General features: G+C 37.6%; 1 protein-coding gene across 1 annotated transcript; it reads right to left on the reverse strand.

Annotated features, from left to right (window-relative positions):
* On the reverse strand, positions 1–22,489 carry tubg1 (tubulin, gamma 1). Its single transcript, XM_077213122.1, has 11 exons — positions 22,117–22,489; positions 21,335–21,447; positions 18,706–18,873; positions 17,998–18,066; positions 16,182–16,261; positions 15,751–15,877; positions 7,304–7,390; positions 5,099–5,248; positions 3,888–4,040; positions 3,650–3,811; positions 1–1,234 (listed from the first exon to the last, which is right to left on the reverse strand). The coding sequence occupies exons 1-11, from the start codon at positions 22,163–22,165 to the stop codon at positions 1,037–1,039; spliced, it is 1,356 nt and encodes a 451-aa protein (XP_077069237.1). The 5' UTR covers positions 22,166–22,489; the 3' UTR covers positions 1–1,036.
* Positions 22,490–22,676: the final 187 nt, after the last annotated feature.

Genomic DNA, 22,676 nt, shown 5'->3' on the forward strand with positions numbered 1-22,676 from the left:
TTCTTGTACAAAAACATTTATTCAGTCTCATGAACTTCAAGTAAATGCATCAAGTCTGACAGCAAACTATATACACAGTATAATATTAATAAAAAGAACATGTGGTAACTGAGGAAAAGAAAGCACTGAGAAATGAATCTGGCATGAGAGTTTCATGTGAAGGTTCTATCACTTCCCAATACAATACAAAATATAAAGAGAGACCGGAGCAGAAGAATAAATTATTCAAAATACGAAATGTGATATTTGTTGGGATTTGTGTATTATTGAGTCTGCCAGACTTTGAGGTAACATCACTGATTGAATTGACTAGAAAAAGAGCCCGATGAGGGTTCACTGATTGGATGGGATTGAGGTACAGCACAACACTTGACTTACTGATCATCTCTCAAAACTCTGAGATAATCTCCTAGAGTGATGCATGACAATAAGACAGAGGAAAATTGATTCAATCACACAATCTTAGTCTATCCCCTGAAAGCAAGCGCCTTGTGTCTAAAAGCATGCATGCGTGAACGTGAGGGAGTTAGATGGTGTATTCATAAGCTGCTTCAAGTCTGATCTTTTCTAAGAGGCTTAATCTTTCACACTCCCTCCTACGGTTACATTCATCTGAGACCACCCAGTCTTATCGGTGTAGACGTACAACGTGTGTGTGGTCAGGGAAGTTTGTGTGCAGGCCACCTTGACATAGATTGATGTAGATTCTGTGCAGAAGAGTGCCGAGTGCAGTACAAAAATAGATTAAGACGGAGCCATGAATTCTCTGATCAAAGATAGGAAATTTACAGCTCAGGATAGAGGCAACAAATCATGAAGAACTTTTGATAGGCTTCTAAACATGAGAAATCACATTACATAAATGAGTGTCTCTTACCATAGCAGTAATGCAGAAATAGGCTCTGGAGGAACAGTATGACGAGCCATAAAAGATTTATTGACACGAGCCTTAAGAAGTGCATTCACTACTGAAATTCTATTGTTTGCTCCTGGAGTCATTCTTTCTCTGCTGTTTAGGGAGTGGGCGGAGGGGTTTTTACTGCTCTTGTGTGCCCCAGGAGATGTAGTCGGGACGCGTGGCGGCGCTGTACTCATCCACAAGCTGTTGAACCACCTCGCGAGAGTTATCCAGCTCGTCAAAGTTGTCCTTGAATATGTCCTCCTTCCTGAACTGCTCGAGGAAGGCCTCCCTCTTCCTCAGCTTATCATACTGACGACAGGTTCGCTCAAACAACTAGGAGTGAGGGAGAGGAGAACAGAGATTAGAAAGTCTGCCCACATTTTGAGCAATGCATTTCAATGACTTTTTTCAGTTTTGTAGTCCATGTGAAAATGGATTTTAATGTTGAAATAGATTAGACAAAAAAAAGAAAAATCAAAGTTGTCTAGTGCATATTCTTTCTAGCATTAATATTACGCTACTATAGCAACATTTTGGTTAAGGGCTGTCTGTTTCACAAAGTCGCATTTTGATGGCATCGTACTTTTGCCACATTAACCTACGAACTTCCCGTGTCATGAAGGACGCAGCTCTACTGAGTAGGCTAAAAGTTCAGGCTGTTCTAAATTACTATAAAATGATGCATCTGTTAAACGCATCACAATGAGTGTGTTTTACAGTAAAGCAGACAATAACTTTTGGTGGTGGTGGTACTTAACTCTATTCATGGTAAAACAGCTGAAATTGTGTATCTAAAATGTATATACGTATATCTTTTTGTCTAAAATGTGTACATATGGATATCGATGAGTCCATTTTTTATTTTTTTATATGTTGGTCTAGGCAAATTTCATTTTTTGTTTTAGGGAGTAATATTTTACAATGCTCTGCCATCTGTATTTGCTCAGTAGCGTGTAGTTTCTTGTAGGAGCGACAGGTTTGTATATGGTCCAACAGATATAATGGGCCACATATGTTTTTCTAGCTGGGGATAGTTTCTGACTTTTCGGTGATTAGCTGGCGCTGGCTCTGCTGAACATAGATTTTTTCAAACATTTTATAGCAACTGCACTCATGAATAGTCTAGCTGATGAATTAATCAGAAATGCTTATATCTGCTAGAGAATTTTCCAGGCCTGGATATCACAAGTTTAAAAATTCACTGATATTTCCTAGTTTTCCATACACATGGAAACCCTGTTCAGTGGTGTTTTGGGATTCTGAGAGAAGAACTATGGGTTGATTAATTATAATTAAATAATAATAAAAGAGGAATACATTATAAATAAATAATTAAAGGGTTAGTTCACCCAAAAATGAAAATGATGTCATTAATGACTCACCCTCGTGTCGCTCCAAGCCCGTAAGACCTCCGTTCATCTTCAGAACACAGTTTAAGATATTTTAGATTTAGTCCGAGAGCTTTCTGTCCCTCCATTGAAAATTTGTGAACGGTATACTGTCCTTGTCCAGAAAGGAAATAAAGACATCATCAAAGTAGTCCATGTGACATCAGTGGGTTAGTTAGAATGTTTTGAAGCATCGGAAATACATTTTACGACTTTATTCAGCATTGTATTGTCTTCCGGTTCTGTTGGGGATCCGCGTTCAGTGACGCTGCTGACGTAAGACGCTACTGACGTGTGTCTGGTGCGCCCGAGCTTCGTTTACAGTCTGAGGGAGACGCACGCTGGAAACAAAACAATCTTCACAAACATGTCTAAGGATTTCCACACAGAGGAAGACTTGCATTTTTTTGCCCAGCCATATTTATTTGAACCCGAATACACGGACGCACCAGATACACGTCAGCAGCGTCTTACGTCATCAGTGTCACTGCGGACTTGCGAACGCGGATCCCCAACAGAACTGGAAGACAATACAATCCTGAATAAAGTCGTAGTTTTTGTTATTTTTGGACCAAAATGTATTTCCGATGCTTCAAAACATTCTAACTAACCCACTGATGTCACATGGACTACTTTGATGATGTCTTTATTTCTTTTCTGGACAAGGACAGTATACCGTTCATACATTTTCAATGGAGGGACAGAAAGCTCTCGGACTAAATCTAAAATATCTTAAACTGTGTTCTGAAGATGAACGGAGGTCTTACGGGTTTGGAACGACATGAGGGTGAGTCATTAATGACATCATTTTTTACATTTTGTAAAATTGATATTTTGAGATTTGCTAAAGATTTAATAGTGTTATTTAACAGTGTTAGATAGCTAAGGCCCTGTTCACACCTGGTTTTAAGATGCATTTTGGTTGATCGGATCACAAGTAGACGAGGGAGACGCATTCCTGTTCACCCAATGTGTTTCAATCTGTCTCTTTTGTTCAGTTTCAACCACTTCTGTCCTGATTTCTTTGTGGGGAGAGTCCACGGGCGGGTAAATTGATGGGCTTTTTCAGATCCTTCTGCTTTGTTTCTGCTCTGATAGCCACAGTGAACGAAGTGAACATTTTCAACTACCTCTGGAAGTGGTTAAAAGTTGACAAGCTCAAATCTATTTAGATCCCATTAACACCTCTATTTAGTGTCGTCCACTTGTGATCCGATCGACCAAAACGAAAGAGTCCTCTTTCAAAAACATTAAAAAAATCTTACTGATCCCAAACTTGTAAACGGTAGTGTACATCCAATACAGATTCATCCTGATAAACTATTTTTTGAGCAGTACATAAATTAAGGTCAGCGCTTACTGAAGAGATGCTGGTGTGATTAGCCATCATAAGTCCACTGACACGGTGAGCTGAGGGCAGGTAGGGAGATCTGCGGGACAGTGCCACCTGGATACTAGCTGGACCCCATGGGATGAAATTAGCTAACTTCCTCTCCCTGATTCTCTGCAGACTCTTATGGACCTGCAAGGACACATAAACATAAGGGCATGCACACCTAAGGCTCAGAATGTGCTGTGTTTATCTAGCAAGCTCACACCTGTGTGGGGTCCACCTCTCCCTGGATGATGTTGAGAATGGCAATGTAGCAATGAGTGGTCTGGCGGTCTCTGCCTGTGGACACCATGACATTTTTAGGCTGCAGGAGTCTCCTCATCACATCAAGAACGGTAGTCTTCCTCACACTTGCCACCTAAAAAGAAAGGGAAAAATTTACAGTATGATTTAAAGCGCATTCATTTTTAAGAAAAAATATTAAAACCAAGGCAGTGGACACAAAGTAAAAAGAAATTAAATTAGATTTTTCATCCTTTATTAATAATGAAAGGGACAGATGAACAAATAGAAAGAACAACCGACATAGATAGATAAACGACAGATAGACAGACAGACAGATGGACATAGATAAATAGATAGATAGATAGATAGAAAGAACGAAAGACAGAACAATAGCTGTATAGAATGACAGACAGATTAGATAGTTCCATGTAATTAAAAATGGATCTTTAGCTTAGCAACATGCTAACATAAGACTATTGGAGTCAACAGTGAGTTAAAGGGGCATTCGGCAACCCTAGCTATTTCTTCGCAGATTTTCACTTTTGTTGTCGCATGTTTGCTCAGCGAGCTCCCCTACAGCTGTGAGGCGTTTATTTCACAACGATGTCGTAAAAAAACTCACTTGCGGCCCCTCCTCCCCCTTTCTACCACTGCTCATGTGCATTTGTTATTATCGGAGCCGGCCAACTTTATCGTGTGGAGTATGTCTACCGAGGTGGGTAATACATCATACACACTGAGGGCGGCGTGTGTGTTTATGTCGAATTGCCGTAAAGCAGTTTGTGTTTCTCGCTCGTTCTCGCTTCTCACGAGACTTCCTATTTCCAACTTACCGGGACGTTAATCCTCATGTTGCAAGGTTGGTTTTCCGCCTAGGAACGTTGGGGGGAGCGGGGAAAGTCACCATTCTCACCAGAACAGGTTATTAAACCATCCAAATGATTTTTAAACGGTTTTATTAAGTTGTAATAGTTGCCGAATTCCCCTTTAAACAGAGAACTGCCAATGAAGAGAGTTTCAAATCAGTCACTTATGAGGCTCCATTTTGGTTTGGATGTTGCCTAAGGAGGTAGTTGCATATATAGACTGCAGACAGAAGCTTACAGTACTAGACTTTAGAACAGAGCTACAAAGCTTGTTTGCATTTCTGCAAAGAATCTTTATGCATAGTCTCATATTTGAACAACTTACGGACTGATCGGTGGTCAGTGGTGTGTATCCAGTCATGAGGAAGTGGAGGCGGGGAGTGGGGATGAGTGACGCAATGAGACCAATCAGATCATTGTTCATATATCCAGGGTAACGGAGGGTTGTTGTGCTTGCTGACATTATGGTGGACACCTGTTGGAGAAAAGGAACACTTGTCTTTTGACAGTCTAGGTGGATGGGTGACAAGAAGAATGTGAAAAAAATCAATCAAGTTTTAATTTTATATTGTGTCGTCTTAATTATGTGGGTGTGCTAATGGTACATTTGAAACCTGTTCTGTATGTAAATGCAGCCGGTGTTTAAGAACACAATAGCCTGGACTGGTGAAACAGGTTTTCTTATAGCACCCTTCACAGAAATCTATGCACAGTACTGTGAAAGTTGAATATGACATATGACACATTTCTATTAGAGGCGATAAAGACAGTGATGGATGAGTCGGCAAAGTGAACTATTCACCATGGAGCAGGGTGCTGTAAGAATGGTGTATAAGAACAAAGCATAGATGAGCTCTGAACGGGATGTCACTGGTTATTTATTATCTCCTCATTAGAATGTGACATGACAGCTGTCAGGCTCCTAAATACAACTTTCAGAACAGGCAACTCCCCATGTTGCTTCCTCCTGAAACTGTGCTGTTTCAAATTTTGTGGTTTAGCTTATTCACTTTCTTGACAGCTGCGTATATATATTTTCCAACCTCATGCTTTCATTTGTCTCGTTACCTAATAAACCCTTGGTGGTTTCACAGTTAGGTTGGTTTTCTGATGTGCTGATGTTTCTGTTGTCTGAATTTTGAAAGTGCATGTCTTATCGTAGGAGAGCTGCCAGCGCCCAACTGTGATAAATATATGAGGAGTGACTGTACTGTCCCAAATCGAATCACACCAGGCCAGTCCCTCTCTGCTGCAGGGAAGGGCTTTAAAATTAAAAAGACACTAATATTAAATTGACAGAATGGCATCATGTTGGGGCGGTTTATTTAATTGGCAGAATGGCGTCATGTTGGGGACGGTTTAAAAATGTTTAGGATCGATGTCAGTGAGTGTGTTCATCAATGATGCCTAAAGGGGTCATATGATGCTTTTTAATGTTTTCCTTTTCCCTTAGTGTATAACGTATCTGTTTTTGCATGTATACGATCTGGAAAGTTACAAAGTTCATCCAATCTGGGAAGATACAAGTTATCCTCAAATTTTTCCCTAACGTTATATTCTAAGAGGGTTTCACAGAGAACAGAGGAGGAGGATAATAGAGTCATGGAATTATTTAATATGTATTTGTTTTAAATAATAAAATATTGGTAAATGCTCGAAACGAATAATGGAAAGTGGCATGTTCAAGCGTGCCGCACAAGCCCTGAAAAGTGAAGCCAAAGCGTCTCGATCACCCCCCGGTGACTGGTCCTAGTATAGCTCATAAACCCCGCCTCCCCGTGTTATTCAATGGGACGTGAGACCAACTAAACAATTAAATTACACTTCACATAATCACATATCTTTTTTCCAAAGATGGTTTCTGTCATTTACTGTAGTTTTCATCACGCTGATGTAATTTCAAGTGTTTGTTTTTAAAATAAGTTTGTTTTTAGTTAGTTATTTGATGCTATAAAAACGGTGCTGTGGCGTACATGATTGACAGCTGTGATTGACAGGTTCTCTGAGCAAAGTAGTCACTGAAGCAACAACAGACTTTTTTCGGGATCTTTGGAGGACTGAGGAGATTGGAGCTTTAAATTTAATATCTAAATTTCTATAATTAATTATTTCACACCGACATAATGGTTTGTTCTGCAGCAGAGGCGCATGCTTGCGCTTGATTCAGCGAGAGTGAGGGCGGTACCAGAGCGGGACGTTGATTTCGCGGCTTTACTTCCTGCTCACTACAGCGCATGTCTGGTCCCGAAATCGCAACTGCGCAGACTCAAGTCCCAAGATGTCAGCGCCATATCGGGACAATGGCGGCTTCACTTCTCATTAATAGAAGAGAACGAAGGGGCGTTGTCCATCTTTTTTTACAGTCTATGGGCATGTTTAAAACATTCTCGTCTTCTCAGATCCATGCTATAAACATCCATAATCGCATACTTCAGAAGGCAAAACTGTTCAGAGATTTACAGTAAAAGTTTATCAGTGGTTGTGTCCTCCTAAAAGAGAGATCCGATACAGGATGTCTCTTAAAACTCACCAGTTGGTTGATCTGAGAGAATGAAGGGTTCTGAATGTGCAGCCGGTCGGTGGCGATTCTGTTCAAAGCCGTGTTGTCCAGCACTACCTGAAAGAGACATGGAGAGAGAATGAAAAGGAAAGAGATAACTATGTCAGGACTGTGTGTTAGAGGTGTTCTTGGGTCCATAACGTCGTTATGGAATTATTGAGTATGTATTAGTTTTAAACCATAAAATATTGTTAAACGCTAAAAACAAATAATGGTAACTAAGTTGGCATTTGTAAAAAAAAAAAAATCAGGTCTTCTTGGGTAAAAACATTCATTTTAAATTACCCGAGACCCAAGTGGAGCCAGGAGGACCTACTATCGTGCTATTACAGGATTTGAATCGAAGTAGCAAACAGGATGCAGACTAGAGAGAGAATCTTGCAGAACAACTCAACACTTAACTGGAAGAGCATGACACTAACAACGGTGTATTGCCAGAAAACACACAAACAAACATAATGTATACCTTAAAAACACTGCAAGTCTCTTTAAATTAAAGGGTAACTAAATCCTAAACCAACTTTTTTTAGTTAATGATCTGTAAGAATGGGGCTTTATTAGAGATGTTCATTGTTTCGAGTAACTTTTTTGACATTTGGGTATAAAGTGTTTTAATTCTACAATATATGGTGTAAAAACATCTATTGAGTGCTGCCCTCTACAGTGTTGGGAGTAACGCGTTACAAAAGTAATGCATTACAGTAACATGTTACTTTTTGCTGTAACTCAGTAGTGTAAGGCATTACTTTTCAATAGAGCCCGACCGATATATCGGCGGGCCGATATTATCGGCCGATTTTAGGCATTTTCCTAACTATCGGTATCTGCATTTATAATGGCCGATAAATGAATATTTTAAAAAATGCGGGTACGGTGATTCATGTAAGGGTGCGCTGCCAATAAAGCACCTAAAAGCTGTCACAAGAATTGGCAAAAATAATGATTATGAATACAACAAATATAGCAAGGAGACATTTTAATTGTTTATTAATAAACAAGTGTTTTCAGTCAGTGTCAGCCAAAGATGAAGTTGACGATGCTGACTCGCGATCTTCAGTGAGCGCGCGCCAGAGAGAAATGCACATTTCATACGATTACATGAGTCTGTCTGTCTTTCGTTTTGAATTGTTCTGTTTAAAAGTAGACATTTCAATATAGATATATTTCAATTCTCAGGTCTATACGCTGAGTTTCGGTTCATGAGACGAGCTCCAGTTCACCCGCAGGCGCCTCCGTGTCGAGATTATCTATCGTCTGCTAAATTTACTTCTTATAAATTAAATCCAGGCAAATGGCTGATGAAACATTGATTAAAATTAAGATACAATTAATACAAAACGAAATTCACTTTGAAACGAAAGGTTTTGTGCTTTCTGTTTGATGTCTATGTGAAAGTTTCAAAGCATTAGTGCCGCTTTCAGAGCGCTCACGTCCGTAGTGCTGAACTGTCGCGTCTGTAACATTGTTTTTTCCTCATAAATGCAAACACGAAAAATAAAATAAAATAAAATAAAATGAATATTTTATGTAGCCTGTGGAGACTGAGAGCCAACCCTTCTTCATCCGGTGGGTAGTAGCCTACTTGTGATTTGCGCAGTGTAATTCACAGAATTGATTTCTCTGCTACAAGCCTCTGTCACGTATTGTGTGAGCTTGTGACTATTGCAAGCGCGCAGCTGAGAAGTCCTGATTATATTGTCTGCTATATTTAGGCCTTCTTCTTATTTATTAAGGCAATTGGTTGATGAAACATTGATTAAAATGCGTGGCGCGAGCGATCTCCGACAGTAAACTGATTCTGCTTTGTCTAGGGTAAACAGCTGTTGCGACGCGAGCAGTAACGGCCGCGTCCGGTGTAGACACAGTGTTAAAGCTCATTCTGCCTGATAACGCTACGTTACAACATCAAGCAATATTCCAAAAATGTATATAATTATAACACTTTATATAGGGCCATTTTGCATTAAGAGTAGCCTAGTTTCACTTTTAGTACATTTTGCTTACTAATTATTTAAAATAGTATAAAAGTACTGTACATATGTAATTAAAAACGTTTTCATTATGATATTATTCATTTTACTTTAGTAAAAAGATCTGAGTTCTTCCTCCACTGGTAGAGATTAGAGGAACTAAGAGTAAAAACAGAAGATAATAAGGTTTTCTCAGTGACACTTTTTATATATTTATTGATACAAGTTATGACTAAATTAAAAGACAAAGTCGTCGTTAGTGAAGATTATGCAACAGTATTTAGAATTTAATATAATATAATATAACATGCAATGCAAACTAGTTTGGTTACAGCTCAGCTGTATAATTCTCATTCTATCATTCCCCCTGCCTCCATTACATATCTGTGTCAGACAAGTGTTTGATTACCACATTTGAGTGATCATTGCAAAACGTGTTTATAAAATATATTTATTCTGTTTATAGCTACTGTGTAAAGTACCCATCAAAAGTTTGTACACACCAATAGGAAAGTGTCCAAACGTTTGACTGGTATACTGTACTATAATACACATAAATAATATTGCTACTGTATTATAATATACACATAAATAATATCGGCCGATATATCGGTATCGGGCTTTTTTTACTCCCTAATATCGGTATCGGCATCGGCCCCCAAAAATCCATATCGGTCGGGCTCTACTTTTCAATTTTCAGTAATATTTTACTCGGTACATGTTCAGTAAGGCTTGCGTTACAACAGACTTTTAGTTTTAATTGTAAAACAAACAACAACAAAAAACAGCAAGACCGCGAGACATTAACGAATGAAAAATGCAAGTAGGCTAAATTACCTGTTCGTGGTCAGTCAATAGCCGCGTGTGGTGTCCAAGTCTGTAAATAAAGACTAAATGGCAGCGTCTGATATATTTGTATAGCGATTTTTTTTTTTTACAGGAGTGCCGTGAGGTATGATTTCGGACTCTGTGCTCGCGCTGGCCAGAGGAAAAGCGGCTAATGGTGAAGATGGCATGAAGAAGACTATACATTCGCGAGATGGACGTATGCGCATTAGGCTATTCGTTCTGTGTTTTCTTTCTAAACAGTTAGGCTATGTTTATTTGGTATTTTTCATGTTTTCATCACGCAATCATGTTTTTGATGCGGTGGTGACGCGTTCATGTAAAGGCGGCGGCGCTGCCAATAAAGCACCTAAAAGCTGTCACAAAGAACCGGCAAAAGCAATGATTATGAATATGTCAAATATAGCAAGCAGACATTTTAATTGTTTATTAATAAAGTCAAGATGAAGCTGACGATGCTGACTCGCGATCTTCGCCGTAGTGAATGCACCAGAGGAGAAATGCACATTTCATTTCATAAGCAGAGAGCATGTTTTCTTTCATTTTGAATTGTTCTGTTTACAAGTAGGCATGTCAATATAGATATATTTTTCAAGTCCGTGAATAGGCTATACTTATACGCTGAGTTTCGGTTCATTTATGAGACACACTCCAGTTCACGCGCTTAAATCCAGGCAATTGGTTGACGAAACATTGGTTAAAATTAAGATACAATTAATACAAAACGAAATTCACTTTAAAGAAAGGCTTTGTGTGTGTAAGGTCTCTGTGAAAGTTTTAAAGCAGTCTTTTAGTGCCGCTTCAGAGTGGTCGCGTCCATAACGGAGAACTGTCACGTCTCTAACATTGTTTTTTCCTCATAAATGCGAACACGAAAAATAAAATAAAATGAATACTTTATGTTCTGTGGAGAGCCAACCCTTCTTCATCCGATTTGCGCAGTGTAATTCACAGAATTACAACAAAAAAAATAAAAAAAGAATAATAATCGTTGCCTCCTAAAAGTTAAAGATTTTTTTTGTCACGCATGACTGTCTATTTCCCTAATATTAAATATAAAACGCATGTGTAGACTGATATTTTTCTAATGTCTGGACTCCTTTCAGGGAGGAGCCTATGGATAAAAAGACGTTTCAATATTTTGGTATTAATGCATTTTCTGAGAATTTAAATTTCAAGTTTTGACTGCAAATGTCATGTCCATAACGCTGGAATTCCCAAATTTTAAATAATTCATCCTCAACTAGTTTTGTGGTGTAGGTCTACGTATTTTATAATGTTAAGTTAACTTCAGATAATACTAATAGTAATTTAAAGATGTGGTAGCATTGGATCTGGACGGTGTGGATAACGCTGGGAGTTGGAAGGGGTGTGTCGCGATTCTGCAGGTTCATGGATCGGAGTGTCGCGATTTCGGTTTCATATGATTTGGCATATCCTTACAGCCTTAGTCATTTTAGAATGTTAAGTTCTACTCCTGTATAGTTATTTTGGTGAAAGTAACTCAAAAGTAATACAGGAGTAATGTAACAAATTACAATTCTGAGACAGTAATATTGTAAGGTAATGAATTACTTTTAAATAACAGTAACAAGTAATATATAATGTATTACAGTTTGGAAGTAACTTGCACAACACTGGTCGCATAAGGTGTCTTTTTCCCGCTGCTTGCAAAAGGAGATAGTGGATTTCCATTAATTTGTTGCCCTGATTCTTGTACGCACTACCCGCGAATACACTGCAGGATCGATCTTGCTCGTATCCAAGGTAAATCATCAACACTATAATCCCTTACATGTGTTTTATTTAACTAAATACATCATAATCGGCTAAAACGCATGTGCAGGATACTTTTATTCCTGAACAAGTGCGCACCCGCCGGGTCCGTGTTGCTTTCACATACACGCGAACCGCAGCACGATTCGGGAGCAACCGAACTCAGACCACCTCCTCCAGGTTCGGTACCCCAGCGGGCACCCGGGTCCACATGACAGCGTTCACATTAGCGATTTTTCATACAAACCGTGTCCCGTTCCGAACTTAACTGGCAAAAAACTGTGTGAAAGCCCCCTCAGAGTCTGACAGCTGCTGTCATAGAATCCGTCACTGCGGGTCTCACGTGCACGCCCCCCCGCTCAGCCCCGCCCTTGAATCGTCCCCTTTATCTCCGCGGGGCTCTGCCCACTTTTCCAGCATTTTTCAAATATTGCCAGTGGGTGGAGTTACGCTCTGACCAGGTGTTTAGTTACCCTTTAAGGAACTGGAATCAAAATGTAAGAAATTCAAAAAAAATTCTGTAAGAGTTTAATCTAGAATTGCCATCTCACTTGCAGTCAGTGTAGAACAATGTCAATATTATTTTTACCATAGTATTTAATATCAATATTTATATATATATATATAATTAATATTTTTAAATAAAGTCATCTGAAAACAATGTGGTGAATGTGTTATGCTGTACGATCAAAACCCGTAAGACTTTCGTTGATCTTCAGGACACAAATGATGATCTTTTTAATGAAATCTGAGAGCTTTCTCCATTGACAAATACACAACTACCACTTTCAAGCCCCAGAAAGGTACTAAAGACATCAAAAAAGTAATCCCATGTGACTCCAGTGGTAAAACCTCAATTTTATGAAGTGACGCAAGTGTTTTGTTTGCCTAAATGTTTTTTAATTATTATACCACTTTATGTACAAAATATTCATCTCCAACACACGTCCAGAAGAGCATGCGTGTTGTGTTGACGCAAGAGCAGACGTTGTTGCGTGAATGCGCATCGGAGATTAATATTTTAACATTTGGGTGAACTGACGCTTTAAAGGTGCAATGTGTAAATATTTTGGGTATCTATTAACAGAAATGCAATATGACATCCATAACTATGTGTTCAGTGGTGTATAAAGAACTTACTTAATAAGCCGTAATGTTTTTATTACCTTAGAATGAGGCATTTATATCTACATAGGTGCGGGAATCCCCTTCTATGAAGGTCGACATATTGTGACGTCATGTTTCTACCGTAGCCGACAGCGAACAAACAGCGTTACAGAGCGCGTTTCGTCAATACCTTGAAAGAGAAGCCGCAGAAAGCTAGAAGCTGGCCAAAAACACCGTGAGTAGTGACTTTACCCTTGTCAGTGGTGTAAAATATGTAGTTGGATTGTTTCATGTAACTTAATTCTTCTCCCTTGCTGTGTTATGGCTTTGCTATGTGGGGATAAATGTGCTGGTTACGTTCGTGAGACAGCTGATTAGTACTCTTGTCATTGACCGTAAAACAGTTACAGGAATCACCAACCCGTCGATCTTGGAAGCATTTTAAGTCGATCGAGTTTCCAAAATCAGAGAAAAAAGCCTATTGTGTGTAGTAAATGGTGTCTAGGGGATGCGGAGGCGCGCGCTGTTACAATCACGTTATTTTTGCCGCACGCACCTTTGGGCTCATGCGGACGCGTCCAGTATAAACAAGGCTTAACGCTTTAACCAGCTCAGCCACAGTAACAGCTCATATTAGCCAGCTAAACTTTTACTACCCTGTTAGAAAAAATATATAGTTGCATAGTTTCATGTGGTTCTTCTCCCTCACTGTATTATGGGTTTGCTATGTGGGGAGAAATGTGCTGGTTACGTTCGTGAGACAATCAGCTGATTACTATTATTATATTATATATTAAGACCCTTGATCCTCACCTGACTATGGCTTTGTAAACTTTATCCATGATGTGGTTTATAATGGACTGTGGTACAGAAACTTGGTTTACTCTGGCTATTCTCTGCCGTCTCAGACGACGATGTTTGTCCCGTTTTAGCCACCGTAGCTTCTTCGAAAGGGAGGGGTGAGCGGTGGGCTGAGCCCTTAGTGTAAACTTGCAACCGAACTGCTAGATGTTGCTAAAAGTCACACACTGCACCTTTAAGTGTTTTTTTTTGCAAAACTTGTTGAGTACTACTGTAATTCAACTTAAGCCCCTTTCACACAGAGATTACAGAAAATACAAGGATAAAGTGACCTGGGATTTGACCCGTCCACACTGCCAGTGATTTTCCAGAATCGGAGAGTGCGTTCACACACAACCCGTAAAAATCCCGTAAAGACACGTGACATCGATGTGACAAGTAATGTCTCAGCAGCATCTATAGTTTGCTTATGAGCTGAAACCATGCTTGTTATTTTTTTTCTCTGATTCGATCATAAACTAGCACATTACGTACCATTTCACGCTGGCGAATGATCCCAGATTCAGCGCCATCATCATTACGACACGGCATCGATTACGGCTTTTGTTCACACAGCGTGTGTTCCGGGACTGATCCCGGGAATGTTACTAGGTCCCCAACCCGGCATCGATCCCGGCATCAATCCCGGGTCGTGTTCTGTGTTCTGGCAATTTCCCGGCAATTACGCGGGATCAATGTGCTGTGTGAAAGGTGCTTTACAATAGTTCAAATTTCAGCTAATGAACTGAGAGCAAACCGGTTTTTAAAATAAAAGTTGTCCCTAGTTTGTATTACATTGACACAATACTTACGCAATATTTTTTGAACAGAAAGGATCACTGCATATTTTGTACGACTAGAGAATGTTTTCCTCTTAAGAGTAAAAGGGATAGTTCCCTTTAAGACCTTTACAAACTTTTTGAGGCCTGAATGTTTTAGTGAAATAGACTTTCAAAAAAATCTTTCATTTTAAAGGTGACCAAAAGTCTTATGGGTTTAGTGGTGAATAAATGAAATTTTTGTCATCAACAAATTTTCATTTTGGGATGAACTATCTTTTTTAATTAAAAGTGAAGCTGGCATTATTAACGTATGAGACTTGGAGTTAAGTCTAGATCTGTATTCTCAACAAAGAAAGACAGAAAGTCATCTACCTCTATTAACCTTCTCATCTTTTGTGCTGACTCTCTCTTACTATATAAGCCAGAAAAGAGAATGAAGCTAGCAGACAGCTGCAAGAAATACTTGCTCCACTAAAGCTCAATCTATTCTGAACCGCGGCCCTTACACATGAATATTTGCTGGTGATATGAATAATGATGTATTTACTGGGGTGATCAAACCTAGCAATTCTTATAAAGCTCAAATAAGGATATAAGTAATTATTGGCCCCTCAGAGAGTCAACAGCATGTGTTGATTGTCAAATACATATCTGCTTAATCATGTGCTGATGGTTATCAGTCAGAAACCAGCAATTGTTGACACATCTATAAACTTCCATTCCACATCTACAGATATGACAGCACTCTGCATGGTTTATGGAATGATTCAATAGCTTGGTCCATGTTAATAAGGAGGAAATGGAAGGAGAGATGTGGATAACCACATAAGACTATCCTCCTTTTCTCCACCTGCTGGTGTTTGGGGAATGAAAGCAGGAGAGAAAGAAAGAAGGTCTGTTTGAGGAGGTGGATTGTGTAACTGTGAGGAAATGTGCAGTTAGAGTAGCAGGCTGTGTATGAGAAGGGCTCTGTTTCAAATAGAAACACATTCATTTAAGAACTACAACCTAGGAGTGTGAGTGTGTGTGTGTGTGTGTGTGTGTGTGTGTGTGTGTGTGTGTGTGTGTGTGTGTGTGCATGTGTTCATTCACTCACCACACAATCTGCATTCTGGGTCAGTCTCTTTAGTGTCAGAAGAGAATTATATGGCTGTACGACAACATCACTCATCTCATCCTGGTTAGGAAAGACCGAGTAGGTCTGAACTAGTTTTTTAGGATACCTAAAAAAACAGAAGATAGCTAAAAGTTTAAGGCACAAGAACACGTGCACTTGAGGTTGCACACGCAATGGTATTAAACACATCCCTAAAGAGACGTAATTACACCCGGCGATGGCTGCTGCCTGCATCTCCCTCTAATTACACTGACTGCCACCCAAACGCTTCAGGACTGCAAGTCTAGACGAACAATGCGAAGGGTGTGGATTTACACTTCATGAGAGGGACTGTAGACAGCAAAAATCAGTCAGAGCAGAGGGATACAAAGTCCTCTTGAGACCTATATCAATGAATTGTGTTTTCTCACCTGTCGTTCAGTCGTTCCAGTAGGTAAGATCCCAGACCAGATCCTGTTCCCCCGGCAATAGAGTGGCAAAGCACAAACCCCTAAAAATAAAAAATAAAACCCCCACAAAAACAGAATGTTAAAAATATACACAAAATACATGTATATGACTAAGGTGCCATCTAAACCCAGAAAGAATAGTTAAAGTTGTGCTGCCCACTATCTAGTGTCAGTTTATCAAGTAGGAATATTTACCATACAAGAACTTTTTACCATTCTAGAATTAGAACCATACTAAGGGCTTTTTAGCCTTTACGAGGGCATTTTCTTTTACACCATATTAAAACACACAGCATTTACAGTACTGTACAAAAGTTTGGGCCAGTACTTTTTTTTTTTAAATAAAGCAATACTGCAAAAAAAAAGAAGCAGCATTAAATTGATAAATGGTGAAAGTAAAGACATTTTATAATGTTACAAAAGATTTCAATAAATGCTGTTCTATTCATTCAATAATCCTAAAAAAAGAATCATGGTTACCACCAAAATATTAAGCAGCATAACTTTTTGTTTTTTACATTGATAATAACAAGAAATGTTTCTTGAGCAGCACATCATCGTATTTTAATGACTTCTGAAGGATCATGTGACACTTAAGACTAGAGCACTGATGCTGAAAATTCAGCTTTGACATCTCTGGAATAAATTATTAATAATAAAAAAAACAGTTTTCAAACAGTATTTTAAACTGCAATAATATTACACACTATAACTGTTTTTAAATTATTGCATTTAAATAGATGAACATGGTGAGCTGCTTTAAAAAAGAAAGAAAAAAAGAATTAAAAATCTTCCTGACCACAAACTTTTGAACAGTACAAGTCAAATAATTGAACAGAACTTTTAATTCATTTAATAATAATAATAATACATTTATTTTGTATAGCGCCTTTAAAATTTGCTTTCTCAAAGCGCTTTACAGACAAACATAACAACAGAAAAGAAAAGCAACACACTTTAAACACAAAAATAAGCAGGTAAAATAAATAAGCAGGTAAAATAAGTAATCAGATAAAAGCAATCCTAAAATAAAATGTTTTAAGAAGAGATTTAAATTAATTAAGCTATGCTGCACACACGTGCATGCAACTAACTGACTTTTAACATCATTCTCCAAACCACTCCCTAACCTCCACTTAGATTCAAGTCACACACGCACACACCAGTAATTGTGGGTAATAAAGTGAACGACACAGATTACGCAGAGAGGCCCGAGTCTGTTGTTTTAATGGGAGGAACATCTGTATCTTGTATATTAAGAGTGCAAAATAAGGCATTACAATAGCACTTTTGTTTAACCCTCTATGACTTTCACACACACATATATATGTATATATATATATATATATATATATATTTTTTTTTTATACACAGTTCTATGTAATATAGCAATCTAAACGAGAGTAGACAGAGCACTGTAAAAAGGGGTAAAAGAGAGAAAAAAAGGGATGGGAAAAAAATGAAAGTACGTCAAATAGTACGTCACTTTACCATCTGGAGATCATCAGAAAGCATTTTACTTTGTTTAAAAATATAATCTGTTTAAAAACCCAAATATTCCCAAAGTCAGAGAAAACAGTATTAATGAATGACAGAATAAAAGGGTAAAAACCAACCTATTCATAATACATCATTACTTTCAACATTTACTTTAAGCTACTTTTTCAGCATTCATTTCTACACTAACTACATTTAAAATTGTATGTTAAATCACTCAATCACCGAAAAAATAAAATAGCATCCAGATAGCGAAGTGTACAGTAAATGGGAGTCATACCTCAAGACTGTCACTGCCATCTGCCTCTCTGTCAATGATGTCAAAGATGTCCTCGTGGATTTTTTCTCCCTGAAATGAACAATTATGTTGACAACATTTTAATTATAAGACAAAACCTAAAAAAGTTGTCAAACATGACAGTTTTACTGTTTTGGCTTGTCCAGTATTTATGGGTAGTTGATATAATTTTGCCAAACAGTGACAGCTGTGCAATCATGTTAAAAAAAATAAAATAAAAAAATAAAAATAATAATATATAATATATTATTGCACAGTTATATATGCAGTTTGTATGACCTCATTGTAAATAAGAGACTATAATGAGTCTGTATAGCCAGTATTAGTATCCGTTAAAAATGTTTTATTGTCACACTATATTAAGGGTGTCCAAACTCGGTCCTGGAAAGCCACTGTCCTGCAGAGTTTAGCTCTTGCCTCAACACACCTGCCAGCTAGTTTCTAGTATGCCTAGGGAGACCTTGATTGGCTGGTTCAGGCGTGTTTAATTGGAATTGGAGCTTAACTTTGCGGGACAGTGGCCCTCCAGGAGCAGAACTGGACACCCCTACACAATGTGAACAGCAAATAAAGTGGTTAAACATAGTGAAAAAGAAACGATAACCAGTTATAGAACCTAAAATATAACATAAGTTTAATCTAAAATCTTGATAAAGAAAAAAAATAATCTGATGTCTAACATTACTGTACCTGAGAGAAGCCACTGGCCCAGTTGTTACCAGCTCCACCGCCGTGCTCCGACAGGTAGATGTTCTCCGGGTTGTACAGGTTGGCGTAGGGGGAGTTCAGGATGGTGTGGATAACACGGGGCTCCAGGTCCAACAACACAGCACGAGGAATGTAGTGCTCATCATCCGCCTGAAGGGGGTGAAACAATAGAAAAAAGGATCAATGGAAATTGCATTTTCCTTAAGTGCTTCTCAATACTCATTACAAGAAAAAGACGATGCACAATTTAAGAAATGAGAAGCAGCTCAGGTCTACTCAAGATGCTTGTGCAGTTTAGGCCTGCAAAATAACCTTGCAATGTGTGATATCAGCAGTAAACTGACTACTGCTGCTTTATACGAGTGGTCGACCAATATATTGATACGGACATATTGGCCAATATTTGGCATCTTTTTATTATTAGCATCAACAGCATCAGCATCTAGCCGATAAATGTCAGAAAAGGAACTTTTATTTTGACCGCGCTGAGAAAGCGGGCTAATTATTCATAGGAACGGTGAACTCCATCTTATTAGGAGACTTTATTAATTGATAAAGTTATTTGCTGGCATAAAGTGTGGTTGTTACCACAGAAGTTTTACATTACAAATAAGGTTAAAGAAATATATTTTAAACTCATTCACCAATTTTACCCAGCTAACAATTATTTACAAAAATTTAAAAAATATATAAATTTAAACTCTACGTTTATTTTGGCATTGTACTATTCTGTTATATTGTGGTGTAAGGCACAGAAATGAATTAATGAAAATATTCCGTGTTCAAGACCTGTCTCTCTCTTACAGCAAAATGTTCTCTTTGGTTTCATGGATCATCCTGAAGATGATGAAAAATGCTTTTATTTAATTAATTAATTTAAACTTTTGAAAAAATTTTATATTCATAAATATAAGTTTACTAGTCAGAAACCCAATTTTATTATTTTGTTGACTGAAGTAATGTATGTAGACAGTATTAGAGACTCTTTGAATAAGAAAGCTGTCAAAAAATCTGAGCTTTACAAAATATTTATTTGATATCTTTATACCCCAATGCACCTTTATTCAGATCTTTATGTTCTTATCTCCTTTGTCACACTTTTCATTTCTTCTTTATATAGTTGTTTTTCTCTTTACTTTTTTGTGTTGTATGCATAATGTTTAATACTTGCATTTGTACAAAATGTATGTTGCTTAAATAAAATAAATAAATAATAATAATAGAAAGGCAAATGTAATAATACTTTCTCATATAATGTCATCATTCAGGAAATTCATATCTATATTTTTTAAACAAGTCTTTGAATATGTAATAAATATCTAATTCCACCAGCCACACAAACTTTAGTGAATTCAGCTCAAAGTGTGCATTTGTACCCTGCATAAAAATGTGGCCAGACTATTGCTGATGTGTTTTACAGTCTCTTTATCACTATAATATGATTCCATCAAGATGATATCTATTCTAAAGTATAAATCTGTTTATTTTACATGTTAATTTTATATTACGTTCAAATATTTTTTTTCATATTGATTCATTTTGAAGTTATTTGTTTTAATTTAATAAATAATATATAAAAAATAAATATACATTTATTTGCAGCTTGTGTTATTTATTTTCTATAGATCTTCAGCATCACCATAAAAATGGCAATAATACAGAGGAAATTACTATAATACTGTGACTCACACAATCCGTGAATCAGTGACAATTCACATCAGAAGAGCTGTAACATCAAAAGTCTTTTATTAAGATTTCACCGCAGTTTCACTGAAACATCATTTAGGTCTTTAATTAGAATAATCTCTTAATCTGACTAATGAAACTAGGAGCTGAGCTATTTATTTCAAATTAGTTGTCCATCAGATGGTGAAAAGGCCTCCACATAATGACTGCAAAGAAACAATGTTGACTTATGACAACTGAAAACGTTTGAACATGACTCCACCTGGTGGTAAACTATGTGAACTCCTCACTAACAATGTTGAAGGGATATTTCACCGAAAAATTAAAATTCTGTCATAATTTACTCACCCTCAAGATGTTCCAAACCTGTATGAGTTTCTTTTTTTTCCTACTGAACACAAAATATGATATGTTTAAGATTGTCGGCAACCAATCAGTTGCTGGGCCCCATTGTATGACAGAATTTTAATTTTTGGGTCAAATATCCCTTCAAGTTATTTACATACTGTACATATATTTGATTATTTTTTATATTATTTTAGTCATTACATAGCACATAATTTTAACACTTTTATTGTTATTTATTATTAAATAAATATATGTATTATTTAATATTGTATATTTGTTTTTAATTGTTACTTGTTTTGTGTATAATGGATTCTACCATGTAAACACAATCATGCCAATAAAATAAAAATCGTCCACACTGGCCATAATGGCCCAGCCAGAAGCCAATGTTAAGGTCACAATCAGTATTTTGGCTGATGCCATGATGATACTGCAAGTTTCTAAATAGCAACTCCATGATTCATATATAATGATAAATAAAATTTTGACTTTAAAGTAGCATTCTTGATATGATGTGATTGTGGCTGATGATTGGCACGCTCTGAATGTATAATCAGCCTGTATTTGTGTAACTTACCTGATAGAAAAAGACATCTTTCCGGTCAGTGCCCTCAGTGGCGAACTCCTCTACGATGCCCTCTGGGCTGATGCCATGCTCAGCACAAAGCTGCTTCCAAAACTCAAAACCAACTGCACAGAGACAATAAAGACACGATTCAATTCAGTCCATTAATGCAGGATGCTTAAGAGCACTTGTTAAACAGGATCCAAGCTTCGTCAAATGCCATTATATATTGCTGATTGAATGTTAATAATATAATGGCAATTGTATCACATCTTTGTTAGAAGTTACAAAAAAACTTGCAAAATGAAATGATCACAATCAATGATCATTTGCTGACCGGATTGCATGAACCCCATCTTTCTCAGAGTAAAACGATAAACACAAAGTAAATATCTCAATCTAAAACTATCAGACGTGACGGTAAATAATAAAAAGCAACGTTTCGAATTATGCGCATACGAAAACACAGTAAGTTAACTTTAGCGGGCCAGGTTAGTTAACTTACACTAAAATTGTATGTTAGCCTATCTCCAACTGACAGCATGAAATATTTATCAGTATTGATTAGCAAACAAAAACGAATAGAAATCATTAATTAAAGAGTTATTGGTTTCTTGCAAATGGGTATAACATAATAAGCCCCTGGTCATATTAAATGTGTTTATTAATTGTGTCGTTTTAAAGCTGACCAGACTGATAACGTTAGCTAGCTAGCTAACTGTTTATGTACTGCTACTGCTAGAGAAGATGGCAATCTTAATAGCAAACAGAATGTAATAAAGCGAATGTCTCACTCTGATTCCCGCACTGCCCGAGCTGCAGGGTGATGATTTCTCGAGGCATGCTATCCTGTTATTTCAGCTGTATAATCACTAAAGAAGAGAGATGTGCTGCTGTCAGTCAAACACAATCCCAGGCTGTGCGTGTTCCCGCTCCAACAGCAACGGCCTGGCGGAGGCAGTGCGCATGCGCAGACTCCGGCCACGCTAAGGCCAGCAAACATGAACGGATCAATATTTGTTAAAATGTACCAAAATAACTATTTATCGAAAAGAGCGAAAAATAGATGATACATACACAGAAAACAGAAAGAACAGACGTAGAGAGCATAACTAACGTAACGCATGACGTAGTACGCGTTTACATTAAACAACATCAAGGCTGCGCGTCAGTTGCGCAAACAGATGGAAATGTGCCTATCCAGGCCATGTTTACATTTTAATTTTCCTCTTGCCTAGTAAAATATATTCACAAAGAAAAACTAATTACTAATTAAACTATTTCCCTAATTTACTTGCAAAATTATTGTGCACTAAAAGGTGCCAAAATTATTGTGCAATTTTTCATGCCAAGA

The sequence above is a fragment of the Siphateles boraxobius genome, unplaced genomic scaffold, assembly GCF_051911475.1.
Source record: "Siphateles boraxobius isolate OS27281-9 unplaced genomic scaffold, OSU_SipBor_1 66, whole genome shotgun sequence".
Classification (NCBI taxonomy): Eukaryota; Metazoa; Chordata; class Actinopteri; order Cypriniformes; family Leuciscidae; genus Siphateles; species Siphateles boraxobius.